We start from the raw sequence: 20,625 nt of genomic DNA on the forward strand, positions 1-20,625 counted from the left end.
TATGAAAGTAAATTTCATATGGATCAAATATTTAAACTCTAAAAAAGAAACCATAATAACACTTGAAGAAGACTGGTTTTATTTACAATCTTAGAATGGAGAAGACTTTCCTAAGTATAATACAAAACTCTGAAGAATAAAGCAGATTGCTAAATTTGACTACAAAATTTTTTAACTTATCTATAATTAAAAAATAATAAAATCAAAAAACAATTGGTTAATTTAGAATACAATTTATAACCCATACTGTAAACAGGTTTACAAGGAGCAAGTATAAGCAATAAAGAAAAAGATGACCAACCAAATAGAATATTGAACAAAAGATAAAAACAGGGAAAGCAAGAAAAGAGATACAAATGATCAATACACATATGAAAAGATGTTAAAACTTGTTAATAATTAAGGGAAGCATAAACCAAAATAACATTTTTAAATATTTAAACCTGAAAAAAAAAATATTTAAACCTGGCAAAAACCTAAGTTTGATAATACTGCTGATAAGGGCATAGAAACGAGGCATCTTCATACACCTTTGTATAAAGATAGTTACCACACTATGGGAACATAAATCAAGTGTTTTGTATCATGTTCCTTCTATTCAGCAATTTCATTCTTAGGAACTTACAGATGCCCTTGAAAAAGTAGTCCATGAAATATGTTAATTGCAATGTTTTTAATAAGAAAATATCGACATTCCCTTTAAGTAGGAATATAAGGAAAGATCATTCAAGGCAAGTCACGCCAATGACTGGAGTCTAGGAGGAACAGAGGATTCGTAGACAATACGTTCGACTCACATTGAGGTGCAGTTATATTTCTCAGCTAATGAAATAAACCCTCATCCTGTGTTCATACTGTGACATTTTGATATCTTCTTTTTCACTTAATTCAACCCCTTGGGGCTGAATATCAAATATTTTGATATTTGATCCTACAGTGTTGTGAACATATTTTATTGTCTTTCTAATGGGGCTGGACCTTGAGAAACCAGTATAATTTGACCAGGCGGAAAAGTCAGGAAGGACATTACAGGAGGACAGACAACCATGGGCCTGTGGAAGTTTACGGTGGCTTGATAAGCAGAAAACAGCCCACGTGAATCACAGTATATAGATGGGAGAAGTAGTGAAGCCAGAAAAGAAGGCTAAAGCCAGACTATGATGCAGCAGCCAATGCTTTTTCACAGAGGATCATTATTATTAGGTTTGTGTTTTAGGGAACAACTCTGGCAGCCGTGTGAAGAATGGAATGAAGAACGAAGGAGGCAGGGAGGCCCGTTAGTTGGTTGATGCACTAGGTGATGAGGTCAGAACAAGGGCAACGGAATCTAGGATGGAGAAGGGAGATAAGAATTAGCAACACTGTAGGTAGTATAGATGGAATATGGCTGCTTATCAGAAATGAAGAAGTCATCTGAGATAGCCTTAGCAGAAGTAGGGTATTGATTGGAGGTGGGAGTCAAAGGACGTGAAAGCATTTTCAGTTTCATGGACTATGAAAAGATGACACTTAATCAACAAGAGTTTGGGAAGGAAGACACTCTAATGGAAGGCTGGAAGACCTGCTCAATTTGGGAGGTGTTGTGTGTGAGATACCTGGGGGGTGCCCAGACACAGATTCCTGGTTGATATTTGGAAATATGATTGGAACCTCTAGAGTGATAAAGACTGCTCCAGCACAGAGGGAATGCAAGATGAGAAAAGGATGGAGGTAGAACTTTGGAGAATCCCTGCATTTCACAGCCGGGTCAGAGAAGGGGAGTCAGCAAAGGAACTGGAGGAAGAACAGTGAGAAAGGATGGAGAAGAAGTCATGCTCTGGAAGCCACACGTGGGGCCAGCCCTGAATTCGGCACTGCAACGCAAGCCCTACAGAGCCCATAGTCAGCAGAGCAATCTGCCCCCTCAGCCCGTTCTAATTTTCTCCAGCTGCTATATAGAGTTCAATGTATTGTTCAACTTTTCATATAAAAACTCTCAAACACTTTCTAAAAAGTAAATAGTATAATCCCCTTTGTCCCAGGATTCGTAAATATGAAAAGACGCAATATCCCTATGCCATTTGGCAAGTCAAGGGCACTGGAGCTCAGGGTTCTTCAAGCCTTAGTCCAAGAACCCAACAGCCAAAACCTTCCAAACAAACAAGAGCAACAGAATAAACCAGAGTTGGCAAAAAGTCACAGAGATCAAATTACATTTCTTTTTCCGTTTTTATGAGGAAACCTGGTACTCACAAAAATATTGAGTTCCTTTCCTACGTTTTACAGCATGGTGTTCTTGTTTCTTTTAAAATCTTATAAGAATTTCCCAACAATCTTCACGGTTCTTATATCCTGACAATGCCGAGACATTTCTCAAGGCTGACTTTAGTTAGAATACTAAAGAGATTTCTGGACATTTTCCTTCACTGACTGTTTTTAGTTGGTGCTTAAACTTAAATGTTTGAGCATGTATTTAACCCTAAAGCCCTTCTGATTATCTGTTTGCTTAGAAAAATATTGATATGGATTGCAGTGACAGACTCTGAGACGTGCCTTGAAATCTCCACAAGAAACCAATGAGTTATTTAGAAAAAATAATTCAGATCTGAATATTGTGATTTAAAACTGCCAAAACAAATAAACTTCAGATGCAAAGATGTTTTTAATAAAGAATGTTTAAGAAAAAAACTACGTAAGGTATATCCAAAATGAGAATGTTTTATTAAGTAGTAGTTTTTTTTTTTTGAGTCAGAATACAAACAAGACACTGGAAGTATTCCTAAAATAGAGTACTAAAGACTCAGGAGAATAACTTGGAATTTTGTTTTATAAATCCAATTTTATACATTTAAAGACCTGTTCTTGCATTTCTTCAGACTATCAGATATTTTAACAACTGGATATTTTAATTCTGAATCTAAATGAAAATTGGCTTTATTTCGTATCAGTGTAGTAAAACTGTTGGTGCCAAGGCACCTATATCTTCCCTCTAGTGGAGAGATGACTTTTTCTACTTTGCCCAAAAAATTAGGCTTTTTTTCATGTAGGCTTTCAGCAGTTCTACTTGCTGCTTACTTCACTTACAAATGCAAACTATACAGACATGTACAAAGCAGAAAACCAAATCCAATTGTCCATTTCCCAGGAAGTAGCCCCTATTAATTTGATGTATATATGTATATGCGTCCAGATGTTTCTTTTTAGTACTCAATCTGAATAGGTAGATTTTTTTAATAGGAATATGCCGAAATATTCTTCTTTAATTCATGCCTTTTTTGTTAAGAATATATCAGGAGCATATTATCTTTATTATGTGTTAGTCACTCAGTCGTGTCCAACGCTTTGCGGCCATGGACTGGGGCTCGCCAGGCTCTTCTGTCCATGGGATTCTCCAGGGAAGAATACTGGAGTGGGTTGCCATTTCCTTCTCCAGAAGATCTTCCCAACCCAGGGATTGAACCCAGGTCTCCAGCATTGCAGACCGACTCTTCACTGTCTGAGCCACCAAAGAAGCTCTTATCTTTACCAGCAACATATTACATGAAACTCTATACCAGACATTCTTCTAGAAGCTAGGGATACAAAAGTAAAGTAAAAAGAAAGTTTACTTTTTAGAAAAGGGAGGAGGGGGCAGAAGATAATAAATGTCAGTGAATAATATGTATTTGAAAAAAAAAGTTAAAGATAAAAAGCAGAGATAAATTATATTTTACATAGGATAGTGTGTTGATCCGTGTGCCAGCTGGCAAAGAACTTCACTCTCAAATGGTTCAAATGAAGAGACTGATGAAGGAGCTATTTGCAGAACCACGGAGAGGGATGCAAGGCAAAAGAGGCAAAGCGATATTATCTCAAAGGCTGAAGTGGCAAAGAAAGGAATGAACAAGGTCAAAAGAGAGCCCAGAAGCCATGGGGCCATGGAGGAGGTGCCTCTGGAATGTGGGGACAAAACTACTGCTAGAGATGCAAGCCTGAAGCAAAGAGAGAGTGGGAAAGAAACACCCTGGCCTTTCTCTGACCCCTTTCTCTGCTGTCCTGCTGATCTACTCATTGGCAGAACCCAGAAGGAAGTCAAGGGCATGGAAAGTGGTATTCAGATTTCAGAGAATGTGAAGGTAGAGCCAGTAGGCTTTGCTGATTGGTTTGGGGAGGGAAGGAAAGCAAAGCACCAGTGATGACAGCTATGTTTTTAGCCTGAGCTACAGATTGACAGAGGATAAGATGGTCAGATAGTATCCTGACTCAATGGACATGAACTTGAGCAAACTCTGGGAGATAGCAAAGGACAGGGAATCCTGGCATGCTGTAGTCTACAGGGGCGCAAAGAGCCACTTGTGACTCAGGGACTCATAACAACAGCTGATTGATTTGAGTTATCATTATTGAGACGGAGATGGCTGGGGAAGAAACAGTTTATGGGAGTTAAGGATTTGGGTTTTGTATATGTGTGGTTTGAGATGCTTATTAAAGATACAAGTGGAATGACTAATAAGATAGGTATATGAGTTTGGAGTTAGAGGAGATATAAATTTTGGATTAATCCACAATTAAATGGCCAGTGGAGCTGATTAAGATCACCTGTAAAGGGTAAGCAAAGTAAGTCAAGGACACTGCCAGTACAGTCCTCCAACACTTAGAGGTCCAGGGGATCAAATGAAGCCAGCAGAGATGGGGAAGCGTCCAGCAAAGTAGGAGGAAACTGGAAAGGCTGGTGAACTTAGAACCCAAGTGAAGAGAGTATTTCACAGAAAAAGGAGTAAACAGCAGAATTAGATGCTATTGACCAGGGGGTCTGGCAGTACAGAGGACCCCAACAACCCTGGTGAGGATAGTTGTGTTGAAGCAGAGAAGATGAAAGCCTGATTGCAGTGAGTTAGAGAGAGAATGAGGAAGTGAAGACAGCAAATCCCAACAACAGTTTTACAGAAGTTTGGCAATGAAGAGCAGCTACAATGGAGGAGAATTTGGATGAATAGAGTGTGGTTTAAAATGAGATACATCACACATTTGTATGCTGATGCGAATGATTTCTGAAGGAAGTGGAAAATGACAATGCAGGAAGGACAGGGCATGATTGCAAAAGCAAAATTCTTGAGGAGGCAAGACAATATGAGTTTCTGTGATGACGTGCACAGTGGAGAAGTTGTCCCATGTGGGCACAGAGACTGTTGGAATGATGTAACCAGTGGGAAGTTAGAGGCAGATAGAGCTAGATGTAGGAAGATAAGGCAAACCTCTACTAATTGCTTCTATTTTCTCAGTGAATTTATTAACAGAACCAAAGTCATCAGCTGAGAGTGAAGCTCAGGAAGATGCTGGCGGGCTGAGAAGAGACTCTGAAATGATCCCTCTGGTGGAGAGAGGAAGCTTACCACAGAAGTGGGGTGTGACTGTTTGACAGCAGAAACAATAAATCTCAATGAGCCTAGCCAGCAGAGCAGAATTCCTCCACCTGCTTCCTTTCCCCGCAGTCAGCAGCTCAGATGCAGATATGGAGTAGGTAGAGAATGGAGTTGTTGCAGGGTTTTGGGTTTCCCTTTATAATGGCTGTCTGCATGCATGCTAAGTCACTTCAGTTGTGACCGACTCTTTGCAACCTTATGCCCACTAAGCTCCTCTGTCCATGAGATTCTCCAGGCAAGAATACTGGAGTGGATTGTCATGCCCTCTTCCCAACCCAGGGGTTGAACCTGAGTTTCTAAATACCTCCTACTTTGGCAGACAGATTCTTTACCACTGCACCACCTATAATGGCTACAAGGTAGTATACTTTTTGTGACTAAAATGAGTTTGTTTTAAATTCAGGAGTCCAGCTATGGTTTATTTATCCATCACAGTAAGTGAAACAAGATGTTTAAGCAATACTAAGCATAATTTAATCTAGGATTTAATTATATTTTTGTATTTGGAGAGTTTGAAGCAATTTATTTGGAAAGAACCTTAGAAATATGTAGGGATGATGAGGCTGCTTATAATGTCATTTGATCTTTAGGGTTTCTACTAAGAAGTGAAGTTTGAAAGCCAGCCTGGGAAGGAATTTGTTAGTCAGTGGCTTACTAGCACACCTGTGTATATGCCCACATGGGTGTGCAGTCAAGGCGGCCAGGTTGAATTTACGGCTCTCAGTTGGGCTCAGGTCTGCTCCTCAGGTCTTCCTTCAAAGGCCCAGGCTGAAATGACTGTATGTTTTTCTCATGGTGATAGCAGACAAGAGGTGGGTGCAGAAACATGCCCTGTCCCTTAAGGTCTGGGCTCAAAACTGGCATTGTCACCTGTGCCCATATTCCATTGGCCAAATGAAGTTACATAGCCAAACCTGACATCAATGGGGTATGAAAATAAGATCCGCTTACTGTGGGAAGCACTTCAAATTTCCATAGCAAAGAACAGAGATGTATCATTTTGTTATTGGAGAGAACTGGGAACCATAATCCTGATCTGCTAGTCGGATAAGACTTCTCAACATCATTGAGGACTTCAAAAACAGATGACTAAGGTTTCATGTACGCAAGTATTTTATATTATACATGATACAATCTGAAAAGTCAGAAGCTCTCTGGACTTCTGGGTTCCGTGGTCTGAATCCCCATCTATCCCTTTCCTAATCTCCTAAACTGGTATTGTCGTCACATGGGTCCCAGTGATCTCATATTTATGAACTGAACACAATTTCGCCCTCAGAAAAACAGTCCTTCCTTCCCTCCTAATCTGGTTTTGTGCTTGGAAAAGTTCCCGCTTTAAGAACCTTAAGCTCTATAAATTTAAAAGATCTGTTTCCTCAGGCAAGCATTTTTTGATTCAGATAAAGTTTCAGAATGGCATCTGTCTGGAAATGGTGGGGGAAGGGAGACTTATCAAGGCTATTGCAAATAATTGACTTAAAATGCTGGGCATGAAGCAGTAGTTACCAAAGCCATTATCAGATACAGTTTTATCACTGGGTTCTTAAAGACTTAAATAAAAAGAAATTTTAAAAAAGACAGGAAAAAAAACTTTTCTTTGAAGTCTCAGAGTTGTTTGCCTTTGCAAGCAGAAGCAGTGTTCTTGCTTCTTAGCAAAGTACTTTTCCTATTGATTCAACACTTCATTGCTTTTCTGTCTCCTCGGACTTGAATGAGGGTCTCTTTCAGTGTTCAGGGGTCTTTTTACTCGATACTTTCCAGATTCTTAGATCCTTTCATCTTCGTCCACAGTTTCCTTCAATTTGTTTCTTTTGATTCTGTTACGTGATGCTCTTCAGGGATTGTTGCATCCTTGAAGCTGTGTTCCAACTCTGCTTAATGTTTTTAAACACACAAACATTCTTTTAAAGAAAAGTGAATGTAGTTTGAAGATAATGATGGATCACTAAACATGTTGTTAGGTATTTTGGTCATCTTTCTTCTTCAGTGAGAAATTTTAGCTTCCTGGAATTCTGTGTATTCTGCAGAGGTACTTAACTTACTTGCGATAAGCCCTTCAGACCCCTCAGTGCAATATCAAGTACAAAACATCACACTTCTTTTTTGGTCTGAATTTATGAGACAACAGTTCCAGAACCATGGCTTGAATTAAGGCCCTGAAATTCTTCCATGTTATAGTTAGGACAAACCCTGAGCCAGAATCATAGAACAATGCAAGGTAAAGCTCATCAGGGACAGAAAACCTGTATTTTATGCTCCATTTTTATTTAAGAAAATTGTTTGCATTCTTAAATATTCTTTTTTTAAAGAGAAGGATAGTCTTATGGCCATGATTAGGTCGTTTACCTTTAGGTTATTTACCATAATTTGACCTTGTTACTACTTTTTATGTAAGAAAATAATCAACTGACTATATTGACATTTTTAAATCCAGCTTATTAACTAGATTTTAAAATTCTCAGACAAGGCACTGAATTGTCCAACTCTGTTGATTAATTTGAGATGTTTGCCATATTAAGAATTTGATAAACAAAAATTGTTTTTGCTACCCTAAGCCACCCCAGCCCCAAAATATTAGGAAAATATTTCATTTAATGAGTACTTGTTAAGTGTCTTTAAGTGAAAAGGATTGTTCCTTCTCTATAATCTCCCTCAGGAAATAATCTCATGAAGGTAGATAGATACAATATATTCAATTAATTTCCGGTATAATATCCTAAGACAGTTTTATTAACTCAGTGGTTGTCCAATTAATAATAATTAAAAGCATTTTTTTTCATACTAAATCACTGATCTCTTGGTAGTAATTACCTCAATAGAATAGTAAAATGGAGTCAGAAATAAGTATTTAACTCTATCTGGATTAAGTTAATAGTGTTTACAATGCCTTTGATGGACAAAGACAAGAATAAATGCCTTTAGGGTGAAATAGCATGAAGTGATTTAAGGGAGCAATACTGACCTTTATTTTAAACTATAATAGCTTTACAATCTAGTCTCTTCACCGATAATTGTTAATTCTCACTATTTTCCTATCTTTCTGGGCATATTTCAAAAAAGGAAAGATTGTATATTAAAAAAAAAAAAAACTTCCCTTCTAGCCTCAAATAAGAATATAAATAAGGAATCTGAGTCTAATGATCCAACAGTACGTTAATCCCCAGAAGAAAAAAACATGTTTAATCTTTTTGACTTTTTAGAAGATTTAGAGAAAGTCTTACTTCTCATAGGTAGGGGAAACAAATATATAGTGTACATTGTTTCTTTTCTTTTAAATTTTGGAATTTCAAATAGAAGTTACTTACTTACTTTCTCTTCTTTCCCATTTCCTTCCTCCCCTTTTCCCTCCCCCAGAACACAGTCCCAAAACATGAAGTGTGGCAGATTAAGGCAGGCATCTGCCCTTGAAGGAGAGGACCACAGTGGCCCAGAGCGGGATGCCAGAGCTCAAATCCAGCAAGAGAGTGGCCATCCAGAATGGCTGCCCCATGTGGGGGTCAGAGTCAGAGCTGGGTAAGGAGGGTGTCCACACAGGGCAACCTGCTGTAGGCTGTCCGAGCCCAGAAAGAGCAAGGAAAGCATCCAGGCATGAGGTCGCCCAGCACAGAATGCTGAAGCCCAAACAGGGTAATCAGGTGTCCACAAGGTGAGGACAAGTCTGGACAGGGTTTCTCAACCCGAATGAGATGAGTATCCATGTGGGTAAAAGGGTGGCAGCAGAGATGGGTTACATACTAGGAGATTGATGAAATAAGTAAATAAATTAAGGATGTTAAGAGTCAGCTTCCTAATGGTCAGAGTAGGAAGATACAGATATGGGAAGGAAGAAAACTGGAATGAACCCCACGGTATTGGAGCGAAACTGGAGGTATCAGTATAAACTCATGATTTTCAATATAAATGAGTATAGAGACATAGAAAAGTTAATATGTAAGTAAATAAAACTATTGTTTTAAAGATATTTGCATCTATGTTTTAGATATAGATACAGATATATATAACTAGCTCTGTCCACTGAGAGGGCTTGGGAGTAGCCAAACTCTTAACAGTAATGAACACACCCAGCACCCAGAGGTTGAGTCATAAATATGATTTTCTAGTAACAGCAGGCTAGATTTCTCGGGGAATTATCCTAGACCTGGGTCAGAGAGAGTATAAGACAAGCATGTAACATCTTATTATATCAAAAAGCAAGGAAGTGCTCCAAGAATGATGAAAGTGATATATGAAAATGTTAGTCACTCAGTTGTGTCTGATTCTTTGTGACCCCATGAACTGTAGCTCACCAGGCTCCTCTGTCTATGGGATTCTCCAGGCAAGAATACTGGAAAGGGTTGCCATTCCCTTCTCCAGGGGATCTTCCTGACCCAGGGATCAAACCCAGGTCTCCTGCATTGCAGGCAGATTCTTTACCGTCTGAGCCACCAGAGAAGCCCCCAAGAATGGGGAAATCTCAAAAGTATAGAGAAGTCAGCTTGAGGGGGCTTCCCCTGACCAAATCAGGGATAATTTGAGAATTAAAATAACCTATTTATTAAAACAGGAAACCATGAATCCAAACAAATTTAAATCATGAATGAATTGAAAATTTAGTGAGAAACAGTTTCAAAGTACTAAAGAAAGTAAGAGTACCTTTCAATGGAAAAGCAGATGCCACCTTAACTAGGTGATCAAAGTGAACTTCAATAGCAATGGGTCAAATCTAAGTTGTACATCACTTTAGTTGTAGCAAAGAGAACACTGTGGTAGTCCTACCAAAGACAAATGACCTGAATATAATCAAAGAGATGTCGGATGAGCTCAAATTAAGTGTTATTGTACAAAACAACTACCATGTGATCCTTAAAATTGTCAAGATTTTAAAAGTCAAAGGAAGGCCAACTTCTTCAAGACTGAAGAAAACTGATGTGACCACTAAATACCCTGTGTGGTTCTGAACCAGATCCTTTTGCTATAAAGTATGTAATTAGGATGATTGGTAAAACTTAAATGGGGGCTGAGGATTAGAAGTTAGCAGTGATTCAGTGTTAATCTCCTGATTTTGATGGCTATTCTGTGGTCATGTAGGAGAATGTAATTGTTGGAGAATGAACAGTGAAGTAGTCGGGGATGATGACACATCAGGTCAGCAGCGTGCTCTCTAGTTGTTCAGGAAAACAAGTTTCTGTCCTGTACTGTGCTTGCAACTTTTTAAAACCTTTACTACTGTTCCCAGTTTTAAAATAAAATACATTTATAAAATATAATAAACTGTTTTGTGTACAGTGAAATAAATCTCATTATTTAATTTTGATGGTTCCCACCTTTTACCTGGGTACTCTCAGCATTACACAAATTATATCTGGAGCTGAAGGATAAAGACCGCCTCTCACTCATCTTTGTGCCCCGGATGAGTGATAGCCACTTCCCTTATTTATAGTCCCAGTTTTTCCTTTTTGCTGTCGGCATTAATAATGCTTCACGAAAAACATATTAAAATGGAAATGCCTCTGAGAAATATTTCTCACTTTTCTCTAAAGGCCTCACACACATCGCGTTAAACCCCATCCCATCCCCCAAATAAAATAAAATTAAATAATGGAAATGCATATCTTAAACAATCAAAGTCTTTACTATGCTTACTACTTAGTCATTTCATTGTTGTTAATGATGATGCCGCTGTTGCCGTTTAGATTTTACCTTTAGGCTACTTTTTCCCATACCATATCCACCTTTTAATATACAGCTCCCACATTTCCTTTAGTAGAAATGCCACATGCTGCACTTTTTTTTTTTTTTTTTTTTTAACATGCAGCATGCATTAGAGACCTTTTTGGCCACATTCTGGTTTTTTCTTGGCTTCCAAACAGACAATTTGAGCCATGATATGGGGACTGCCTAAGGCCAGTCAGCCACTCACTTTGTCCAGCACAGCCATCTTTATCAGAGGGTGGTGCTGTGGAAAGAATTTGACTGTTTTACTATGTTTTGTCATTAGCGTTTTATAAAATGTAGTGTGTGCTAAGTGGCTTCAGTTGTGTCCGACTCTATGCGACCCTATGGATCATAGCCCACCAGGCTCCTCTGTCCAGGGGATTCTCCAGGCAAAATACTGGAGTGGGTTGCTATTTCCCCCACCAGGGGGTCCTCCCAACCTAGGAATCGAACCCGCATCTCTTATGCCTCCTATACTGGCAAGTGAGGTCTTTACCACTAGCACTGCCTGGGAAGCCCTTATAAAATGTAGAGGAAGTAGGAAAATGGAATAGTTGATATTAGTGAAAAATACAGATTTCACAGAAGTAATGCTATTGAGATAAAGATAGAAATCAGTGGACAGGCCAAATGCTGTAGATTGCATTCCTATTCAGATGTTCATTGAACCTAAGTCAGGTGACAGAGTGTTTTATTATTGGGGGGGGAGATCCAAGTTTACAGCATGTATATTATATATTAGATATACATATTTGAAGACTGTGTTTAAGTTGGTATAGTTAGACTTACCTTATAATATATGTTTGATAGTCAGTTTTCATTTGCGCTTTCAGAAAGGCTTTATGTAGGAAAGTAGTAGACTGCCTATAGAGTTCATGAGAGAAAAAGTCTGCTCCTCTCCTAAAATTCAGATAACTTTTCCAGAGTTGTAATTTCTAGCAGCTGTGACCTGGGGATGGAGGGACGGTTGAGAGCAATCACATAGGTGGCCAAGATGATCACCTCAACCCTTAGCAGTGCCGCTGGAATTATAGATCTCCCACCCACCCATAAATCTCATATATGAGTATCCAGGAGAAATGATCATCTTTTCTCTTTTTTAGCTGTAGTCTTGGTTAAAGCCAAGATTGTCATAGATTTTATATAAGGTTTTCACTGAGAATCAAAATTCAAATTCAATTCTAAGAGCTGTGTCCTACCATTCTTTTCCTGTTTTAACATAAAATGTCTGGAATGCATGTCAGTTAAAGATAGAGAAGGGAGAGAATAAAAGTAGAAAGAGATGAGGAAGAGAAAGAAGAGACAGAAAAAGGGAAACAAGACTAACAGGAAAGTAGAAATAAAGCTAGGAAGAGGGAAATGCTGATAAAAAGGACAACGAAGAAAACTAGTTCAGAGGGATTCAAATTTGACTTCACCACTCTAGCTCTGGACACCAGATCCAGAGTGCTCCTTCTAACTTCTCCTCTTTTCCCTCAACATTAAAGGGCCAAGAGCACCCTATTATGGCCCCCATCATGGGGTCCAACTTCCAAGTCACCATGTTACTTGGTAAGGACAGTAACATTTGCATTTGCACAGCGCTCTGTAATTTTTATTGAAGTGTAGTTAATTTATAGTATTGTGTTAAGGCTGCTGTAAAGTGAATTCTGTTATATCCATATATAGTAGTAGTGGTAGTAGTTTAGTCACTAAGTCATGTCCGACTCTTGAGACCCCATGGGCTGTAGCCTGCCAGGCTCCTCCGTCCATGGGATTCTCCAGGCACGAATACTGGAGTGGGTTGCCATTTCCTTCTCCAGGGGGTCTTTCCAACCCAGGAATCAAACCTAGATCTCCTGCATTGCAGGCAGATTCTTTACCGACTGAGCTATGAGGGAAGCCCATATATATTGCTTTTTATATTCTGTTCTGTTACGGTTTATCCTAGGAGATTAGATATAGCTCCCCGTGCTATGCAGTAGGACCTTGTTGTTTATCCATTCTAAATGTGATAGTTTGCATCTACTAACCTCAAACTCCCAGTCCATCCCTCCTCCTCCCCCCACTCCCTTGGCAACCACAAATCTGTTCTCCACATCTGTGAGCCTGTTTCTGTTTTGTAGATATGTTCATTTGTGCCACATTTGAGATTCTACGTGTGTGATATCATATGGTATTAGTCTCTTTCTGACTTATTCCACTTAGTATGATAATCTCTAGTTGCATCCATGTTACTGTAGATGACACTGTTTCCTTCTTTCTTATCGTTGAGTAGGATTCCATTGTATATATATACTGTATCTTCTTCATCTATTCATCTGTTGTTTGACATTCGGATTGTTTCCATGTCTTGGCTATTGTGAATGGTGCTGTTATGAACATAGGGGTGCATGTGACTTTTTGAATTATGGTTTTGCCCAGCTATATGCTGAATCATATAGTAATTCTAGTTTTAGTTTTCTGAGGAGCCTCCAACTGTTTTCCATAGTGGCTACACTAACTTACATTCCCACCAAGGCTATAGGAGGGTTCCCTTTTCTCCTTACCATTTCCAGTGTTTGTTATTTGTAGAATTTTCAATGATGGCTATTCTAACTGGTGTGAGATGATATCTCATTGTAGTTTTGATTTGCATTTGGCTTCCCTAATGGCTCAGTGGTAAAAAAAAAAAATCTGCCTGCAGTGCAGGACCTTCAGGAGACGTGGGTTCAATCCCTGGGCCCAGAAGATCCTCTGGAGAAGTCAGTGGCAACCCACACTAGTATTCTTGCCTAGAGAACCCCATGGACAGAAGAGCCTGGTGGGCTACAGTCCATAGGGTCGCAAAGGTTTGGACACAACTGAAGCAACTTACCAATAATTAGTGATGTTGAGAATCTTTTCATGCACCTATTGACCATCTGTATGCCTTCTTTGGAGAAATATCTATTTAGATCTTCCCACTTTTTGATTGGGTTGTTTGTTTTCTTTGTTGTTGAGTTATAAGAGCTGTTTGTATATTTTGGAGATTAAGCCTTTATGAGTCACATCATTTGCAAATATTTTCTCCAATTCCATAGGTTATCTTTTTGTTTGTGGTTTCCTTTGCTATGCAAAAGCTGTGATTAAGTGCCATTTGCTTTTTTTTTTTTTTTTTTTTTGGTATTGTCTTGGGAGATTGGTATGACTTGGGAAATACTGGTACAATTTATGTCAGAGAATATTTTCCAGTGCCCTCTTCTGGGAGTTTTATGGTGTTGTATCTTATGTTTAAGTCTTTAAGTCATTTTGAGTTTATTTTTGCGCATGGTGTGAAGATGTGTTCTAACTTCATTGATTTGTGTGTGGAGAGTTGGTGATGGACAAGGAAGCCTGATATGCTGCAGTTCCTGGGGTTGCAAAAAGTCCAACATGACTGAGCAACTGAACTGAACTGTCCAACTTTCCCAACACCACTTGCTGAAGAAACTATCTTTTTCCCATTGAATATTTGTGCTTCCTTTGCCAAAGCTTTGACCATAGCTGTGTGGGTTTATTTCTGGACTCTCTATTCTGTTCCATTAACCCACATATCTGTTTTTGCACCAATATCACACTGTTTTGATAACTGTAGCTTTGTAATATTGCCTGAAGTCTGGGAGGGTTATGCCTCCTACTTTGGTTTTTCTTTTTTTTTTTTTTTTTTCCCCTTAATATTGCTTTGGGAATTCTGGGTCTTTTAATGGTTCCATATAAATTTTTGTATTATTTGTTCTAGTTCTGTGAAAAATGTCATGGGTAATTTGATGGGGATCACATTAAATCTGTAGATTGCTTTGGGTAATATTGCCATTTTAGCAATGTTAATTCTTCCAATCCCAGAGCATGGGATAGCTTTCCATTTCTTTGAATACTGTTTAATTTCCTTTATTGATGTTTTCTAGTTCTCAGTATATAAGTCTTTCATCTCCTTGTTCAGGTTTATTACCAGGTATCTCTCTTTTTCTTTTTTTTTTTTGGTATTTTTTAAAAGGTATGTTTTTACATTCTCTTTTTGATATTTCATTGCCAGGGTAAAGAAATGCAACTGGTTTCTGAATACTAATCTTGTATCCTGCTACTTTGTTGAATTCATTTATCAATTCTAGGAGTTTTTGTGTGGAGTCCTTAGGATTTCTATCTATAGTATCATATCATATGCATATAGTGACAATTTTATCGATTCCCTTCCAATTTGGGTACTTTTGTTTCTTTTTATTATCTGATTGCTGTGACCAGAACTTCTAATACTGTGTTGAATAAAAGTAGTGAGAGTATGCATCCCACTTTCTGAAGCACTTTGGTGACATTTTTGTTATGTAGAAACTGAGATCTGAAAGGATCTAAGTTTTTTTAAAAAACGGGGTAGGTGTTGTTTGTGAATGTCAGACTTTATCTAAAACTTTGACCTGATACTCAAAGCTCTGTTTTTGTGCTTTTCTTCCCATTCCACATTACTTATGTGTTTAAAATAAATAGGAAATGAATAGTTATACTCAACTGTAAGTAGAGAAAATATCGTGTTAGTGTTTAGGGCTGTAATTAGGTAACCCTAATAAAATTAGAAAACTAAGCCAATGCATGTACTGCTTATTGAGTTGGTCAAAAAGTTCATTCAGATTTTTCCATAAGATATTACAGAAAAACTCAAATGAAGTTCTTGGCCAACCCAATACATAAACACATATACTGTATAACGTCTCAAAGTTATTTTTAGATGCTGAGATTTTAAACCACTTGTCTGTTTTGTATTTTCTAAATCTTCTACAATGAACATATATCACTTTCATAAAAAAGATATAAGAATCTAAGGCAAATAGAGAAAATATATAAGAAATTTTATTTAAATCTTTTAACCTCTGCCCTCTTTCCTCTATACAGATGCTAAAAGATACAGGAGGAATATTCAAATAAATAGCATTGAATGACAGTAAGCAATAACTACTCAGTGAAATTAAGAAAAATTGTATTTACTTCTGGGATTAAAAATATATATACAATTTTTTTATTCTACATTGGCTATATATTAGCTGCCAAAGTATTGTTGCCTATTTTAATCTAGAAAAACAAAGCATTTTGCCATTCTCCCACCCTCAAAGATTTCTAAGCCATAGTAAAGCCGTATGTTCTTCGCAAATGAAGAACAACTATTTCTGGAGGAGTGAATATCTGCCAGCCACAAGGCACTCTGGATCATGGAGCAACCAAATATAACTCATCACTACACTTACTTGGAGGAGAATATTGCTGAGGACTTCATTATTTTACTATACCCTCTATGAGAAGTTCCTCCTGTTATTCTTAGTATCAGAAGTGGCTTTACTCCTGCAAAATCAGGTCTGGGCCTATGTCTCTTATATTAGCGGCTGAGCAAATATAGCCCAACATGTAGCAGAGACATGTAGCAAAGAGTACGTGTAGCCCAACGCAAGCAGAGACCCGTCCTTACAGCACACACTGCAGGTACTAAAATCACTTCCAGATTCATCTGCATCCTTCCTACCCTCTCGGGGCCTGGTGCCCTCATCCACTTGTTTTCTATTTGTCTCTTTATATCATGTGTATTTTGGTAAATAATATCAAATCCTTCCGGACATTAAAAAAAGCCATAAATAAGTATGTGTATTAATTTACATATACATATATACATACACCGGAGAAGGCAATGGCACCCCACTCCAGTACTCTTGCCTGGAAAATCCCATGGATGGAGGAGCCTGGTAGGCTACAGTCCATGGGGTCTCGAAGAGTCGGACACAACTGAGCGACTTCACTTTCATTTTTCACTTTCATGCATTGGAGAAGGAAATGGCAGACCACTCCAGTATTCTTGCCTGGAGAATCCCAGGGACGGGAGCCTGGTGGGCTGCCATCTATTGGGTCACACAGAGTTGGACACGACTGATGTGACTTAGCAGCAGCAGCAGCATATACATACACATTCTAATTGTGAATATGTGAAACCTTGATCTTTGGCTGTGTCAGTTATGTTTTTCACACTCTACCTACCACAAGTAATACTCAACAAGTAACTTAAAACATACTACCCTAAATCCTTGTTATTTACAATCTTTGCCACCCATAGCCCTTAATATGCCATGAACAATTAGTGGCAAAGCCATTTCTATCCAAAGAAACTAGTTCAGGGTCTAAATTCAACCATTTGATCCCTTTGGCCTTGCTCTACTGAGTCACACCTCTTCAGGTGGTAGCAGAATTTACTAGATTGCCCTCAAAAGGAAGTAGAACTATTTCCTCCCTCAAGGTACTCTGACTGTAAAAACATCCACAACTTGTTTCTAAAGTCAGAGATGGGAGAAGAGTGGCAACAGTAGGGGGGAAACAGGGAGAGAGAATAGTTTTTGGTATAATTCACTATCTGGTCATAGAAAGACATGGATAACTATTTCCAGTTTTGGGAAAAGAAAATCAAATGCACGTTAAATAATGGTGAAATTATATAGCGATTTGCCATAGTAGTGGATGTTGACATGGGGGATTATGGTAGGGAGACCACTTTTTCTCATAATATTCCCAATAGGAATGAACAAAAAAAAAGTGTGTGTATGTGTGTGTGTGTGTGTGTGCACGCAAGAGAGAGAGATAAGGTGCGGCCAGCCAGGGAAAACCAGAACTACAAAGAGAAAGTGTGCTGCAATGCAGGGCCCTCCTTTTGATTGTAAACAAAATAAGGAAGACTCAGCTCGATCCTTATGAAAAACATATTTTCTGTGTTTTGCTTTCATAAGCTCTGATGATTACTTCTCTGTGGAACTAATACTCAGTGAATCTATTTCTAACCAGTCATCACTTGCAACAAGTATGTTTTCAAAATGCTTCAATTACAGGAAATATAAAATTGTGATTCCAAAACACCTTCTTGAGATGTGACTTAGGAAAGATTTCAAGGGAAACTGCAAGTTGTGGCATTTGCTTCCCCTTCCAGATCCTTTAAAGCTGTCGGGTTTTTTGTTGCTGTTATTTTTTGGTGGAGTTTGCCCTTAACTGACATGAGGGCTCTGGGGCAGGTGAAATGCAGACTGAAATCTCAAAGCGTGGCAAGCAGATTCCTGAATTCCCACAGACCTTGAACAGACACAACCAAACCAAACTTCCTAGAATCATAAACAACAGGGTGCAGAGGGAAATTGCAATTGTACAATTCCCAGTCATTCAAAGAAATCATTAAAATATTCTAGAAAAATGTCAAAAGTTATTTTACACAAAAATTTCACAACTTGTTCTACTAAGTACAGGATGAGTTTAAAATTCCTCTAGCAATTAGAGGCCATGGGCTATTTACCTAGAGAAGGTGACAGGGTGATTAGGTGGGTAAAACTTGCCCCAGGCACACAGTCCTCCCAAACTCCATCCTCTCTGAAAGAGGGTTAGCCAACATTTGCTGCACTGTTATTGTGTGCCTGGCCCCATTCTAGCCTAGAGGGACACAGAGATCAATAAAAGTCTGTCCTCGAGGCCCTTATAGTTTAGAGAAGAATAGAAGTTACCCATCAATTCATGCAAGAGGCAGTAAACACAAGAACTTAAAAGTCAGATATCTGAATTCAAATTCTGGCTCTGTCTTATAGCCTATAGTGTGTGACTGTGTGACTTTGGGAAAGTTATTTGACTTCTGTGCCTCGGTGTTTCATACATGCGTGTGCATACACACACACACACACACACACATATCTACAGATGACCCTTAAACAACACAGGTTGTAACAGTAAGATCCGCTTAAACAGGGATTTTTTTTCACTAGTAAATTTTACAGTAGTACACAATCTGTGATTGATGTCCTCAGATACAGATGAACTGGGGATATGGATAGCAGAGTATAAATTACACGTGGATTTTTAACTATGTGAAAGGTCAGTGCCCCTGGTTTGTTCAAGGGTCAACTGTGCATTCATACACACACACACACACACACACACACACACACACACACACACACACACACACACACAAGATCCTCTCTTGTGTGGTGGCTGTGAGAATTAATGTATATTCATCACTTAGAAGACTGCCTTGCCCTTAGTAACTACTATGCATGTGTGCTAAATCACTTCAGTTGTATCCGACTCTGCAACCCTATAAACTGTAGCCAGCCAGGCTTTGCTGTCCATGAAAATTCTGCAGGCAAGAATACTGGACTGGGTTGCCATGCCCTCCTCCACGGGATCTTCTCCACCCAGGCAGGGATCAAACCCATGTCTCCTGCATTGCAGGTGGATTCTTTACCCACTGAGGCACCTGGGAAGCCCATAATAAGTGCTGTATGTGTTCATTGAATAAATATTTAGGTTGGTGCAAAAGTAATTGCAATTTTACATTGTTGAACTTTGTTTTATATTGGAATACATTCTTAAATGTGGTTATATTTTACATCATTTCAATGTGCATTTCTTACTTTATGCTTTTTTTTGCTAATGACTTATTACTTGCTGTTTATATTTATTTTAGACCAGGGAAATGATGTTAGACAAAAAAACAAATTCAAGCGATTTTCTTATCCAAGTTCAAAATGGGTCGTAAAGCAGTGGAGACCACATGCAACGTCAGCAATGCATTTGGCTCAGGAACTGCTAATGAATATACAGTACAGTGGTGGTTCAAGAAGTTTTGCAAAGGAGATGAGAGCCTTGAAGATGAGCACAAAGGCTGACCATCAGAAGTGACAACAAGAAACTGAAAGGATCATCGAAGCTGGTCCTGTTACAGCTACATTTAGAAGTTGTTCAAGAACTCAGAGCGTCGACCGTTCTTCAGTCCTTTGGCATTTGAAGCAAATTGGAAAGGTGAAAAAGCTCAATAAGTGGGTGCTTCATGAGCTGACTGCAAATCAGAAAATCATCATTTTGAAGTGTCATCTTCTCTTATTCTGTGCAATAACAACAAACCATTTCCCAATTGGATTGTGACGTGTGACAACAAGTGGATTTTATTCAACAACCGGCAATGATCGACTCAGTAGTTGGACCAAGAAGAAGCTCCGAAGCACTTCCCAAGGCTAAACTTGCACCAAAAAGAAGATCAGAGTCACTGTTTGGTGGTCTGCTGACCATCTGATCCACTAGTTTTGTGAATCCAGGCAAAACCATTACATCTGAGAAGTCTGCTCATCAAACCAATGAACGGCACTGAAAACTTCAGTGCCTGCAGCTGGCATTGGCCAACAGAAAGGGCCCAGTTCTTCTCTGCAACAATGCCCGACCGTGTGTCACACCACCAACACTTCAAAAGTTGAACAAATTGGGCGACGAAGTTTCACCTAACCCACCAAATTCACCTGACCTCTCACTAACTGACTACCACTTCTTCAAGCATTTCAACAACTTTTTGCAGGGACAATGCTTCCACAACCAACAGGATGTGGAAAATACTTTCCAAGGATTTGTTGAATCCCGGAGCACAGATTTTTGTGCTACAGGAATAAAGAAACTTATTTCTCATTGGCAAAACTATGTTGATTGTAAATGGTTCCTATTTTGATGAATAAAGATGTGTTTGAGCCTAGTTATAATGATTTAAATTTCATGGTCCGAAACCACAATTACTTCTTTTTTT

General features: G+C 38.7%; 1 protein-coding gene across 2 annotated transcripts in view; it reads left to right on the top strand.

Moving 5' to 3' along the window:
• Nucleotides 1-20,625, top strand: part of VEPH1 (ventricular zone expressed PH domain containing 1) — a 313,627-nt gene that overhangs the window by 288,649 nt on the left and 4,353 nt on the right. The window contains exon 14 of one of the 2 annotated variants that reach the window (XM_065943248.1): nt 19,522-20,482. The exons of the other annotated variant lie outside the window; for it this stretch is intronic. Coding sequence (XP_065799320.1) covers nt 19,522-19,593 — 72 coding nt within the window. The 3' untranslated portion in view covers nt 19,594-20,482. Of the gene's footprint in view, nt 1-19,521; nt 20,483-20,625 lie in introns of those variants that run through there. 2 annotated transcript variants of the gene reach the window in all.

Source organism: Muntiacus reevesi, chromosome 8 (genome assembly GCF_963930625.1).
Source record: "Muntiacus reevesi chromosome 8, mMunRee1.1, whole genome shotgun sequence".
Lineage (NCBI taxonomy): Eukaryota > Metazoa > Chordata > Mammalia > Artiodactyla > Cervidae > Muntiacus > Muntiacus reevesi.